Source organism: Gasterosteus aculeatus, chromosome X, assembly GCF_964276395.1.
Source record: "Gasterosteus aculeatus chromosome X, fGasAcu3.hap1.1, whole genome shotgun sequence".
Lineage (NCBI taxonomy): Eukaryota > Metazoa > Chordata > Actinopteri > Perciformes > Gasterosteidae > Gasterosteus > Gasterosteus aculeatus.
Window position 1 is genome coordinate 5,500,215 of NC_135698.1, and position 14,748 is coordinate 5,514,962.

Genomic DNA, 14,748 nt, shown 5'->3' on the forward strand with positions numbered 1-14,748 from the left:
GGATCCCACTTTGAAATCTGAAAATATTTTGCGGCCCACCCAAACCTTTAATCACAACTCTGATCAAAACATAAACTAGGGATGATTAAATGACCGTAAGAATTTAACCGATTAAAAATGTATTTTCTCACGTGCTTGAGTGCCCGCTCAGCATCTCGCCGTGATAGACCGAGCTTTGGCATGTTTGGCTGAGCGCCGTGTACAACCAGTATGGATCAACCGATTAACTAATCTGTTTGTTTAAATTGTTTGCGCTTCATCAATGAATGTTTCACATAACTAATGTGCCGCATCATACATATTTTTATATTAATTTCAAACTTTTCAAATCACTTGTGGTCGAGTAAAACACTAGACTAAGGACCCGAACCTTCCCAGACCTGAACTAGTCAGTGTGCATCTCTTCTACAAGGCCACCAGACATCCAGGCGACCTGAAATCGGACTAAGTATCTCTTTCTTTAAACCAAGCTAGTCTGCTAAATTTGCTGTTGATTCTAGTGTCTTAAGTCAATTTGATTGCTGATTTGCTTTAGTTTTTGTCATCTCACGACCAGTTCTCTTTGTTTGAAGTTATCTTGGTTGCTAGTTTGCTCAAGCTCTTTCAGTCTTTTAGTGCCAGTTTGTGTTCTAGATTCTACTATTAAGTTAACTGCCAGTGTGCCCTCCTAACTCTGCTAGGTTTTGACCTGATCTAAGTCTGTTTTGCCTTGTTTTCTGAAGCAAATAAGACTTGTATCCTTAAACTCTCATTTTGTCAAAACACCACATGGTGTTTGTTCACTGATTAGGGTGTCAAGCTATTGGTGCTTTGCATTTTGAGGAGTTTCTGTCGAGGCCAATCAACCTTTTGTCTCCTAAACGACGGGGGAGCGGCTGCAGCCGACTTCCACTAACGAGGGAGTATTTAAATAGAAATCGTGGGAAGCGTTAGCTTATCCTCGCAGCACGAAGACGAGCAGAACAAAGACAAGGGAGTCTTTCGTGGAGTCAAGACGAGCAGAACAAAGACAAGGGAGTCTTTCGTGGAGTCAAGACGAGCAGAACAAAGACAAGGGAGTCTTTCGTGGAGTCAAGACGAGCAGAACAAAGACAAGGGAGTCTTTCGTGGCAGTCTTCGGGGCGGCTGAATGCGGCGCCTTCTTCTGCTATTTTTAATAATGTGTTTGACCCCTTCACCCGTGCCTGTTCGAATCTCTTCCCACAGATACTACAGGCCTCGGGCTAGATCTGCTCTCTATCGTAACCTCTCCTCTCTCACCTATCCCACCCGCTCCACACATGTCCAGCACCTCGTCACAGGAGGTCTCTGGAACTGCCAGTCAGCGACTCGCAAGGCTGACTTCATCTCCGGCTTCGCGATCCAGCAGTCACTCGACTTCCTCGCTCTCACCGAGACCTGGATCACACCTGAGAACACATCCACCCCAGCCGCTCTCTCCTCCGCCTTCTCCTTCAGCCACACTCCCAGGCCCACTGGTAGGGGTGGTGGCACAGGTCTACTCATTTCACCCAAATGGAGCTTTTCTCTCTACCCTCTACCACCATCCACCCCATTGTCCTTTGAATTCCATGCTGTAACAATCACTCACCCGGTACAATTAACCATCATTGTCCTCTACCGTCCGCCAGGCTCCTTAGGTCATTTCTTGGAAGAACTGGACATTCTCCTGTCTAATTTCCCCGAAAATGGACCTCCGCTCATCCTCCTGGGTGACTTCAACATCCAGACAGAGAAGTCATCTGACCTCTTACACCTACTTTCTTCCTTCGCTCTGTCACTCAGTCCCTCTCCTCCTACTCACAAAGCCGGCAATCACCTTGACTACATCTTTACTAGAAACTGCTCTACCACTAACCTCTCTGTAACTCCACTTCATGTGTCTGATCACTTTTTCATCTCTTACTCCCTTCCACTCTCTATAACTAACAAACCTCCCTCATTGACTAACTCTATACCGGCTCGTCGCAATATTCGCTCCCTCTCTCCCTCCTCGCTGGCATCCTCTGTTCTATCAGCTCTCCCTTCAACTGACTCCTTCTCACTCTTGCATCCGAACGCTGCTGCAGAGACTCTCCTCTCAACTCTTTCCTCCTCTCTAGACTCTCTCTGCCCTCTTACGACACGACGGACTGGCAAATCCCCTCCGGCTCCGTGGCTGTCTCAACCGGTCCGTGCCATGAGAGCCACCATGCGAGCGTCGGAAAGGAGATGGCGTAAATATAAACGACCTGACGACCTGCTTGAATTTCAATCTCTCCTCTCCTCGTTCTCTGCTTCTATCTCTGCTGCCAAAAGCTCTTTCTACCAATCCAAAATCGAATCCTCATTCTCTAACCCCAAAAAACTCTTCTCGATCTTCTCCAATCTCCTCGAACCCCCTACCCCTCCTCCCCCCTCCCCCCTTCTTCCGGGAGACTTTGTCAACTACTTCACCAAGAAAATAGCTGACATACGCTCCTCCTTCTCAAACCCACCTCCTACTTCTCGCGTCCCACCGACCTCACCTCTTTCGCCCTCACTTCCCTCTTTCACCGCCCTCTCTCCTAACCAAATTCTTACCCTAGTAACCTCTGCCCGTCCGACCACCTGCCCTCTTGACCCCATTCCATCACATCTTCTACAATCTATCGCACCTGACCTTCTTCCGTTCCTTACCTTTCTCATCAACAACGCTCTGTCATCTGGCTGTTTTCCCAATTCTCTGAAGGAGGCAAGAGTCAACCCTCTCCTGAAGAAACCCACCCTCAACCCATCTGAAGAAAACAACTACAGACCGGTCTCTCTTCTTCCCTTTTTGTCCAAAACCCTTGAACGTGCTATCTTTAATCAACTCTCCTCTTATCTCCACTGTAACAACCTCCTTGACCCCCACCAGTCAGGTTTCAAGGCAGGCCACTCCACAGAGACTGCTCTCCTTGCTGTCTCTGAGCAACTCCACACTGCTAGAGCCGCCTCTCTCTCCTCTGTCCTCATCCTTCTGGACCTCTCTGCTGCATTTGACACGGTCAACCACCAGATCCTTATTTCCTCCCTTCAGGAACTTGGTGTCACAGGCTCTGCTATCTCCCTTCTCTCGTCCTACCTCGATGGCCGCACCTACCGGGTAACCTGGCGAGGATCTGTGTCGGAACCTTGTCCTCTTACTACTGGAGTTCCTCAGGGTTCCGTGCTGGGTCCCCTCCTGTTTTCGCTTTACACCAACTCTCTTGGCGCTGTCATTCGCTCGCATGGCTTCTCTTACCATAGCTATGCCAATGACACCCAACTAATTCTCTCCTTCCCTCACTCGGACACCCAGGTGGCGGCTCGGATCTCTGCCTGTCTAACTGACATCTCTCGGTGGATGTCCGCCCACCATCTGAAAATCAACCCCGACAAGACTGAACTACTTCTCTTTCCCGGAAAAGATTCGCTTACCCAGGACCTGACAGTCAACTTTGGGAACTCCGTACTAACGCCCACTTTGACCGCTAAAAACCTCGGCGTCACACTCGACAGCCAACTCTCCCTGACTCCCAACATCACAGCGACAACGCGATCCTGTAGATACACGCTCTACAACATCAGGAGAATACGTCCCCTTCTCACTCAGAAGGCAGCGCAGGTACTGATTCAGGCTCTTGTCATCTCCCGCCTGGACTACTGCAACCCCCTCCTGGCAGGTCTCCCTGCCACCGCCATTCGACCTCTGCAGCTCATTCAGAATGCAGCAGCTCGACTGGTCTTCAACCTTCCGAAATTCTCCCACACTACTCCACTCCTCCGCTCTCTTCACTGGCTACCGGTGGCCGCCCGCATCCAGTTCAAAACATTGGTGCTCACGTACCATGCTGTGAATGGATCGGGTCCAGCTTACATCCAGGACATGGTCAAACCCTACATCCCAACCCGTACTCTCCGCTCTGCATCTGCAAAACTACTCGTCCCTCCCTCACTGAGAGCAAAACTCTCGACTAGGTCTCGACTCTTCGCTGTCCATGCGCCGAAATGGTGGAACGAGCTCTCTGAAGACATCAGGACCGCAGAGAGCCTTCACATCTTCCGCCGCAAACTAAAGACACACCTCTTCAGACTCTACCTCGACTAAAGACTAACAAATTGTGCACTTAAATTGTACTTGTAACGTCACTCATCTATAGCAAATTGTAAATTGGCTTATTTGAGGAAATTGCACTTTCTTGTTTCTTGTTCTCCTGAGTTTGTACCCTATGGTTGAATGCACTTATTGTACGTCGCTTTGGATAAAAGCGTCAGTTAAATGACATGTAATGTAATGTAATTCCATTAATGCCATGCCAATAAGTTTTCCATCTTCCCTCCTGTTTTTGAACCTTGATCAGAACAACATGCAGCACCATGTACAGGATAACTGCAGCGTGCAAAATGTCAATGGGGGAGAGGTTTTAGGCCCACCACCCCACGGGTACATAGTGTGTACAAAGTGTATGATTTGATAACTACTACAATCCTGTCGAGACAGACTGAAAAAAACTGTTCTATAAAGAGTGTGTGAAAATAAACACACAGTACCAATCAAACGGTTAGACACACGTTTGGACTTGAATGAGAAGATATGGCCATCGGTACTGTATGTAGCACCATTTGACTTCCGTTATTTAAAAATAATAATTTCCGCTTTTAGCTTTAAGCTTTCCGCATTCCAACGCATTTTCTACAGGAAATGCATTTTCTAGTTATTCACGGTATACTTCCGTTGCGTACGCCGTTGCTAGGTGACCAAACATAAACTACCAAACCGTTGCCTGGTTTCGGGTCACATTTTAACCCGATGTCGGGACGTCCTTGGATGGCAAAGGCGAAGCAATGAACTAAAACAGCTCCTCGCTAATCGAGCTAAAGTTACAAAACACTGGCCAATAGATAAAATAGCCAATATTAATTTTACGAAGAATACCATTAATATAACTAACAATGATGGTGGGGATTATAATTGTGTTGGAAAACAAAGAAGGGGAACCTTTGTAGGCTATATTGTTCGAGGGAATTTAATTGATGGAGCTCACAACATCTGGGCCACCATATTTGGACCACATCCATGTTGAGAACGGGCGGTGCTGAGTCGGCACCATCATAAAGCTACAGCAATAGCCCTATATCGCGCCCCTTTAGTAGAGAGGATGACTCGAGTGAACCGGTTCAATTCCCCTGTCCCTGACCACGAGTACCTCGGTAGGATCTGTGTTACCTGTCCACAGCTAACGTTAGCTTCTTCTCGTCGCTAGCTATGTCTATGTCATCGCTTTTTCTCATGAGTATTTTGTTATGAAGCTACCCGTAATTAACGTTAACCCCCCTGTTGCTGTGTGTGTGTGTGTGTGTGTGTGTGTGTGTGTGTGTGTGTGTGTGTGTTGGCCTCAGCGGACGGGGACGTGCTGTTCTACCTGAGGGACGCAGTGACCCAGCTCCTGGACCACCAACAGGAGTACACCACGTTCGGGCTGATCCGCTACTTCGCTGAATAGTATGTCCTACACTGTTAGTCTAATGGTTACCCACTTCATCTTACCAACTAACTAACTAAACCACTGATTGTTAATTAAACAGATTCTAAAATACAATCTACATGACTATTCTAATCTACAGACTATTCTAAATGTGATGTGGAAAGTCTACTCTTTTTTTTTTAATGGTCTGTTTGTCTTTACAGCACAGTATTTGTGTCTACATTTTTGTAATACAAAAATGTGATTATATTTAAGAGAGCATCTTGTCTTTCATTTTTACTGACTGATAGTGTGAATTTTGAGTTTGACTTGACTTTGTATTTATTAATTACTGTGTATGTTTGTAGTTTCAGCAGTGTGAAGAACAGTAACCATGTACTCTTCAGAGAATATAACTACATCAGGGCCACTCCCCATAACAGGGCCTCCTTCATCCGAGTCTTCTGGAGATGTTACAGACAGATTGGCAAAAGCGGTGGTGAGTTAGAGGAATAATTGGAATGCAAACCTTTTGTGTTTGGGTTCTAGTTTGATTGTTGTAGTCATTAAATAATTTCCCTATTCTCTAGATAAGGCTGCGTTTGTTATTACATGAACATAGTTATTGTAGACTGTAAAATAAGTTGAGTAAATGAATAATAAAGTAAAAAACTAATTTACCGTAGTATACTTTCATTTTGTTTCCAAATACTAATTCATTGACATGTTGAGTCCAGTGGATTTGACTGTTGTTAACATTGAAATTAGAGCTTCACTGTGGTCTGTTCTTTAAATATCATGCGTTGTATTCCAGACTTACTGTCCACGCTGGAGTACAGGTCGCTTCTGCAGTTATTGTGTCCAGACTTCCCTTTGGAGATGGTGCAGCGTGCAGCCAGGTCACTTCAGACACTCATATATGTTATTATTTCTTTGAGCTGTTGCTTACCAATCCAAAGAGGTCACACCTTTGCAACGCTAACATTGCATTCTGCCTTTTCAATTATCTTGAAAAAAATAACATGAGGTACATGCTGTTGAGTAAAGAGGATGGTGACTGGACTAACTAACTAAAGTTCAGTGGAGACATCCAGGGCTTGACATTAATTAACATTTTTGCTCACCCGCCACTGTGGCTAGTGGTTTTTCTGGGGTCAGCAGAACAGAGCCTCCGCTCGTTTTAAGAAGAATTAACTGCTTTGAGTTTTAAAATGATAAAAAATGTAGTAACTAACAGAAGCTATACAATTACAAAGTGAAATACGGTATGAATAGTATAATGCTTCGCAAAATATAGAAGTCCCCTCGTCCAGTATGGCTATCAATATTGGTTCACAGGAGGCTTCTGTCTGGGGGGGCTTTTAGGCACATACTGTTTTTTCTTTGATATGTTACTGGGTTATTTAATTGTTTTTTGACCAGTTCACCACTGCACTTATAAATAGTTCTCTGCTTTGTCTTTTCTTCTCCTTTTAGAATTGTTCAGATGGAAGATGTCGTAGACTGTCTGATGTCTTTTTCTGATTTCCTTTATGCCCTCCAGCTGCATTTCTACTACCCAGGTACAATAAAAGCTTAATATGGCTCTGTGCAGTATTTCCAGGCGTAATCAGTTCACTCAGTTTGGCTAACATAGGAGTGTTTAATGGACAGTACACCCCAAAAATCTAAACTACACATTTTGCATCTTACCTGTAATGCTATTCATCCATGTATATCCTAAATACATAGTTTTAGTATGGGATGCCAGGTGTTGGAGTTATCACCCGTTGAGACGTCTTCCTGCTCTTCAATGTCCATCTAACTCTCTCCGACAGAGCACTATCGTTTCTACATGAAGCTGCTCACCACAATGTCTGGATTATCTTGAGCAACCGGTTCCCAATTTTGTTTTGGTGGTTTAAGCACTATTTATTCCCATTACATTGAAGAGAAGGGAGACGTGTCTACGGGCGACATCTCATTGAATCTCACTGAGGTCCTAACTATTGCAGATATTGACCAATGCTAAGATTACAGACGATTAGCTAGTGCCTAATGATCCCAGAATAGGATTAACATGAAGTCCCTGTTCTGTTCAACACTAAGCAAAACTATGTTGTTACCACAGAGATATTATTTGGCTCACATAACAGCAAACAGCAAGCTCTTCCATTCAGCTTTAGTACCTCATCATTTTTACCAAAGCTGAATAGATGAATAAATAGTATTACAGCTAAAATGGAAAAAGTTTGTGTTTGTCTGTCTTGTCTTCGTGAATGATGAAAATAAACAGTTTGTGTTTAGTAGGTGTTCTGTTACACAAATGGTAAATATTTAATATTTGGATTGATTATTATTTAGTCCATTACATTTCAAAATAAAAAGCTATCTTTCATTAATGTGTGAAGAGCAATCTTAGCTTAGAGGTAAGCCACATGGAGCTGTATCAAATTTGGCTGGTCCTCGGAGGGTAGTGGTGGGGGGCAGTAGATCGCCATGACTTGGTCGGTTGAAAAGTAGTTTGCGTGCCATAATGTGTGGGCACCCCTGACTCTAATCCCCACAGAATTTACTCTCCTGTTTCTGTAGAGTTCCTGAACAGCATGCTGCTGATCTACCAGGATCTGTTAGCAGGGAAGAGTCCCAACACCGTCATCGTTCCCACATCCACCTCCATCGACCTGCTCCGTTCTGTGGCTGCAGAGAACATCAGCAAGGAAAAGCAGCAGCAACAGCAGGACGGAGTAGACCCGTCCACTCTAGCTCAGTGCATTGATGCCCTCTGTGACAGGTTCAAACACAGGTAAAACATTTGTTTGGGGTCTCATTCCTGTTTAAATACAAATCTGGTCCCACTGCGCCAACCAGATAGGATGGCATGTTGCTGCAGAATACTGGTCAAGTATGCCTTGGATTTGTGTTGTGTTCAGAGTTGGTATTCTACATTCCTTGGTTGTAACGAGAGGTTATTTGAGTTACGGGTGCCTTTCTATCATCTCAAACCAGTCTGCCCATTCTCCTCTGACCTCTAACATCAACAAGGATTTTTTGTCCACACAATTCTCTATAAACCCTAGATGGTTGTGCATGAAAATCCCAGTACATCAGCAGTTTGTGACCTTAATCAGACCACTCCGTCTGGCACCAACAACCATGCCGCGTTCAAAGTAACTTAAATCCCCTTTCGTCTCCATTTTGATGCTCTGTTTGAACTTCAGCAAGTTGTCTTTACCACGTCTACGTGCCTAAATCATTGAGTTGCGGCCATCTGATTGGTTGATTAGCAATTTGTGTTAACAAGCAATTGAACAGGTGTACCTTATAAAGTGTCCGGTGAGTGTACACTGAAGCCTTGAATAATTTTGTAACTAGCAATAGACACATCGGCATTTAACTCTGACCATGCACAAAGGCAGTGGAGTTGACACCCTATAGGCACTTTGAGAATGCAGGTTCAACAGTCCGTACATAACTGTTACAACATGAAATTAGTTTTTAATGAAAATCCTTTTATGTATAAATCACAAATTACATTTGTGGATCACTCCGTGTTCATTCATTGATACTGAGAGTGCTCTGACCTCCTGGTGTTGTGGCTGATTTTTTTGTTCCTTTGTGAAGTCATCCCCCCAGGTCCTGCATGAGGGAAGTACTTGGACAGACTAACAAAGTCTATTACTACAGCTTCCTAATGAGCCTGGCCAAACACGAGAGCATCAACCAAACTATTGGTAGGTTTCAACAGACAAAGTGGTAGGATTACTACTGGTACTGCTACCACTACTACTATTACTGGCACTTTTACTGCTACTACTACTGCTACTTTTACTGCTCCTGCTACTTCTACTGATAATGTTCCTTTTATTGCTACTACTACTACTACTTCTACTGATAATGCTAAAGCTACTACTACTACTAGTAGTTCTACTTATTATACTGCTACTTCTACTGATAATGCTACTGCTATTGCTAGTTCTACTAATAAGATTAGTACAGGTATTTGGATTTACTCAAACTTTCCTCCCTTAAAATGGCGGCCACAAGATACTCTTTAAAAGGTTAATTTTAATCTGTTAATCTTTAGTTCAGTTCTTTGGTGTCATCGTTATAAGCTTTCTACATTACGCCGTCAATATCTATGGATCATGCAAAATATTAACTTGTTCAACGTAAAACAACAAGGGACTACTGTCCTATAATGAGTTGGCAATGAGTTCAAATTACTAGTTTTTTTTTTGTTATTAGTCATAGTTATTAATTCTGATGGTAATCCTATTATTATGTTTACAAGATTAACTCCACTCAACTACTGTCTGACCCTTTCTACACTAGGCTGCCTAACTGTTATTGGGTTTTCATCGATAAGGGACAGTGCTGTAAATGCTTAGCCAAAACACAAATTTTCCTCTGTAGTCCCAAGTGCCAGATATTACAAAATAAACCTAAAAATAAGAAGATGCGATTACATTTTAAACAATATATAATTAGAAACCTTGACGCTCCCTGTCATCCCTCTATCCCTAGGGGCACTACCCAGCAGGGCAGAGTTTCTCATTGATCCAGAGATGGACCAGGACCTGGAGAAACTGTGAGAGCATGCTGCCGCCTATTATGGTTGCTCTTGTCTGTTGTCGTATACTTTTCTTTTCTTGTTTTTTCTGTGTATTGGTTGTGTCCATTTGTCTATGAATTTAATTTTAATTTAATTTAATAAAGTTAAATAACATGCTTTTTTTAAAGGTCTCCTCAATGTTTTCTAATTTTGTTGTCCTCCTTTTCTTTGGCTTTTACTTCCTGTCTCACTTTGCCTATCTTTCTTTCTCCTTTTAACATCTCGTTCATTTCCCGGTGCGTTCCAGAATTGCTCAGATCTCAGTAAGTCCCAGCAGCAACAGCAGCGGTAGTGCGGTGGGGGGGCTGAAGGAGGTGCACAGGAGAGCCTCCCCCAGGAGGAACATCCACCACAGGAGGAAGATTGAGGTGGAAAGCGATGGTTCCACGGAAGAGACCGACTCCTCTGAAAACTGACCTCTTTCAGTAGTCTGACACCTCCCCTTTCATCTTAAGTGGTGTGGTTTATGTCACAACTTTCATGTAAACCCAAAATAGTACTGGACCACTCCAGAGAACACTCCAGCTAGCAACAGACCGTCTGCTTTTCGTCCACCAGTGATGTCCAGAAAAGGGAAATGAGTCTTCATGAGGACCCTTGCACTCAAGATGGACTGATTATGCTATGTATTATTGGCCTACAGTATGTTCTGCTCATGTGATAGTCTCATGCACACGAACATGTAACTGCTCTGGAGCAATTTTTAATTTTACTGCGATCTTAAAATTTACAGTTAGGAGTATATTTTATTTTGCTAACAGTGAGTGGTATAACTACGCTGAATTACAGTTCACACAATTCTACCTGAAATTTGATTGTTATATTGGAGAAGACTCATGATAGCATACCATAATGAAACCAATACATTACATTAAGACTGTTCGCATTTCATTAGACTAGATTAGTGCCTCTCTTCTATTAAAAGGTCCTTTTTTGGCTGTATTGATTTATTTGTTAAAACCCCGACCATTTTCTTTGTTTTTGGTCTGAGTTTTACATAAATACTTCACACATCAAAGCCATGCTGTCATTTCATTTATTGTCCACTTGATGGCGCAGTAGAGCAAACGAAACACCATGAAGCTTCGGCCCATGTATGACACAATTGGATGGAAAGCTTCAATGCTTCATAAAGCTTCATCTCGCCATCACTACTTCAACTCCCAGCCTGGACTCGCCACCTGGTTTGGCTCCTACCTGGTTTGGGCCTCCCTGGGGCACTGGGTCTGAGGCACAAACCAGAAGGGTCACCAATGGCCAAATGATTATTTCTAAAACGCGGATAAAACTATATACCAGCTCAATGGGTTGTCAAACCGGACTCCGACACGGAAAGGCACAGCGTGCTCCTGTAATCTTTTTGTTTTACAGCGGTTGGCATCCATCCTATTGGTGCATTACCACCACCTTCTGCTCCGGAATATGGACCAGACAATACCCTAAAGGCCGGCGCATGCTTCTGCGTTTGCGTCTGCCTCGACGCACTCAATTCATGGTTCTGCGTGTGTTGCAGAGCAATTCACCGCCAGAACAACATGCGGAGTGACGTGTTTTGTTGAAGACGACCTAGAGAGTCACGTCTATTTATTTGTTTGTTTATTTATCAAAGACTTTATTGCCCCGTGCATCGCCACTGCTGATTTTTATCGCGGACACATTTGTCCCGTATTTTCTTCCACAACTTTGTGCACCTCTCGACCGGCAAACCGGCATTTGCGGCGATCTCCCTCCGTGAATCCAACCCGCTTCTACAACCCGCCAATGACGGCTTGTAGAAGCGGTCATATTTACGCATTTATTCCGACAAAAGTTCTTAAATCTGATCCGTTCTCTCGTAAACATTCTTCGTTTTAATAATGGCCGTATCGGGCTATGAAAGCGGAAATGTGAGACTCCGTAAAGGATGTAGTTAGTGGACCAATCGCAGCCTGGTGCGCTGCGGGAGGCTTGCGTTGCTTGCGTGGCTCGACACACGCAAGGACGCAAGGAGGTGTGAAAAGCGACGCAAGGGACACGCAAGGGGGGCTTGCGCCTGCGTCGCTCTGAAAACGCAGAAGCATAAATCAGGCTTAACCCTCTTTACCCCAAAACAAAAGGAAATAAATAAAATACAAATACAATACTGTCTGGTCTTTCCCTATCATTTAGGTGCACAACGACCCAACCGTAACCTTGTCAAAACAGTTAGTTCTCTCCTATTCCCACCTTAACTTTGATGCTCTTTTGAATGTGTTTGTATTGTCTCCCTTTCTCTTCCCTATTCCACCTATCTTGCCACATTTTATTGATATTTTCCCAGTTAATACGCCTGACCTCTGCCTTACTAATATTAACCTTCATCTCTATGCTCCCTTTCTTTAATGCCATGCTCCTGTAGTGTCATTATGTGCAGCCTTGTGCATACCCATACTAATCAGCAAACCAGGAAGTAGGAGGGGCCTGAGCCTACAGCATGTCAGGAGGGACATTTTCCCACTGCCTACATTTATATATATATCTATGCTCTCACCAGGGAAAGCTTGTATGATTTGCCAGAGGTCTATACAAAGGAGAGGATGGTAAATGGACTGTACTTGTATAGCGCTTTTCTAGTCTTCCGACCACTCAAAGCGCTTTAACACTACATGACATCATTCACCCATTCATACACTGATGACAGGAGAACCATACACAGTGACACTTGCCATCAGTAACTAACATCCACACACTATAGTCGCAGCTACAGGAGCAATGTTGGGTTAAGTGTCTTGCCCAAGGACACAACGACATGTGGGTTAGCCGGGCCTGGGATCGAACCAACAACCCTCTGATTGGAGGACGACCGTGCTCTCCACTCACCCACACACAGTCGTATTTGTGTTGCGGTTTTTCAATGTCGAGTCTGTTGTTGGACATGATGGAGCAGCTGAGTATTGCAAAGCAACCGAGCACCAATACCTTTCAGACATACGAGTGGCAGCAAGTAACAATGTCCAGTTGTAAATGTAATTTATTGACAAGATTATCCACCGTTATTTTCACCTGCATCCGTCTCTGCGTTTTACAACATCGATATCATGGGGTGTTACACCAACACCAACAGCATACAATGATAACTCTTAAACAAACACACATACATACAGCATCTATACTTGATATAACTACACCGATGAGTGATGTTGTTAGAATCAAAATAGTGGAATACAAAGAAGGGACTCTTTCTGATGGAACAGAACAACTTCCTTTGGTGCATGGATGGCTGGCATGTGGTGACTTGAGGACCCTGACATAGCTTGTCTTTCTTCCACGTTTACATTAATTTTCATTCACTTCAGTTTTGTGTCATTTGTTATAATAAAATTCTTATCTGTTTAGATTTTAGCCAATTTCTGTTGCATTGGTGAAGTATTCTATCCCAGTCACACATGAGAGATTCAGTTTGGCTGATTTGAGGTGGGGCAGTATGAGGTTCTTTTTTATTCTCTGTGCGTCTTCTACTGAAGACAGTGGTCGGCCAGTCCACAGTTTGAAGAAGCAGAGAGGAGTACTAGCACTGGAGCAAAGTAGTGTACTGGAGATACTCTAGCCAATCCACAAGAGAACATATGTAAGTTGCACTTTCCCAATTGCTTAGAGTGGACTGCCCAATGGCAAAATAAAGCAGTGGAGATACCCTAAACATGGCAAACACGTATATGGATATAGATTTTTCTAAGTGTGCCTTTCTTTTCTGAGGCTATTTTGACAGAAGTATAGTGCTTTAACTGTTGTTTTTCCAAACTGTACACTGACTGAATATGACCTCATACAACCACACTTCCAAAAACCCAGAGACCCAGACATTGGCTGTCAGGTATGGCAGGTAAAGATTAAAAAAAAGCAAAGGTCTGTCATATGTAAAAGTTTTATTTTAAACTGATTTTATACCAATACTTTCAGACAGAAGCTGCATGCCTTGTAGAAATGTAAATGTATTAGTTTTATTAATTAATTTTTATCCAGGCAAGGCTACAAACGTAGCAAGATTATGAGAGAAGAACCTCTACAAAAATATCTCAGCTACTATTAATACTGCTAACGGAATTAAAATACATTTGTGCAAAACCTCACCAAAATGTTTCATTTTATTATCTTGGATTAATGTCCTCCCAGTGAAAACGTATGATTGACCAGTTCTCCAGTAAATATGTAATCAATTGACTTAGAGACCAACCAGCCCCTTTTTGCAGTAAAACGTTGGTTAGCCTAATAATATCGTCAGTAACATGGTTTAACATTCCATGCCAGTCATCTTAGGTAGACTACTCATCTGGATGAGATGGACAGTATGTATCAAAATCCCATGATCACAGACATTAGAGGTCAAAAGTTCAACACTTCTTCCTCAGGACAAAAGCAATTATTTTATGAAGACATAAAATTTCAAGCTTCATTCCATTGACTTTTACGTACTCAAATCTGTTTCACATCCTGATGTTGAAGCTGCATTAATAGATTTGCAAGCTACTTGAGGCAACAGGACAGGCTTAAAACAAAACTTTGGTATACAAGCAGTAGTGTCTAGCAAGTTAGCAAATGTTTGTCTCTTATCATCAATCAGCAATATTACATTACAGGTCATTTAGCTGACGCTTTTTATCCAAACTTACAACTTACACTACATTTTTAACCCATGGCTCTTACATTTTGCCCGGGGAGCACTTAGGGGTTAGGTGTCTTGCTCAGGGA

At 43.2% G+C, this 14,748-nt stretch overlaps 2 protein-coding genes across 2 annotated transcripts; both read left to right on the top strand.

Moving 5' to 3' along the window:
- The first annotated feature begins 996 nt into the window (after positions 1-996).
- Positions 997-4,187, top strand: LOC144383653 (uncharacterized). The gene is made up of 2 exons (XM_078082098.1): positions 997-1,478; positions 1,632-4,187. Exons 1-2 carry the CDS (start codon positions 1,130-1,132, stop codon positions 4,088-4,090), a joined length of 2,808 nt encoding a protein of 935 aa, XP_077938224.1. The 5' UTR covers positions 997-1,129; the 3' UTR covers positions 4,091-4,187.
- A 294-nt stretch (positions 4,188-4,481) lies between these two features.
- On the top strand, positions 4,482-11,059 carry cstpp1 (centriolar satellite-associated tubulin polyglutamylase complex regulator 1). The gene is made up of 9 exons (XM_040162243.2): positions 4,482-5,193; positions 5,383-5,485; positions 5,816-5,946; positions 6,262-6,346; positions 6,924-7,009; positions 8,019-8,232; positions 9,051-9,160; positions 9,954-10,017; positions 10,289-11,059. Exons 1-9 carry the CDS (start codon positions 5,142-5,144, stop codon positions 10,455-10,457), a joined length of 1,014 nt encoding a protein of 337 aa, XP_040018177.2. The 5' UTR covers positions 4,482-5,141; the 3' UTR covers positions 10,458-11,059.
- Positions 11,060-14,748: the final 3,689 nt, after the last annotated feature.

Bases quoted from the DNA above. Each gene is read 5' to 3' on its own strand.
- LOC144383653 (XM_078082098.1), top strand. From the start codon at position 1,130: ATGCGGCGCCTTCTTCTGCTATTTTTAATAATGTGTTTGACCCCTTCA. The intron at 1,479-1,631 runs GTAGGGGTGGTG...ACCGTCCGCCAG, and splicing joins CCACACTCCCAGGCCCACTG to GCTCCTTAGGTCATTTCTTG.
- cstpp1 (XM_040162243.2), top strand. From the start codon at position 5,142: ATGACTCGAGTGAACCGGTTCAATTCCCCTGTCCCTGACCACGAGTAC. The intron at 7,010-8,018 runs GTACAATAAAAG...CTGTTTCTGTAG, and splicing joins GCTGCATTTCTACTACCCAG to AGTTCCTGAACAGCATGCTG. The intron at 8,233-9,050 runs GTAAAACATTTG...TCCTTTGTGAAG, and splicing joins TGTGACAGGTTCAAACACAG to TCATCCCCCCAGGTCCTGCA.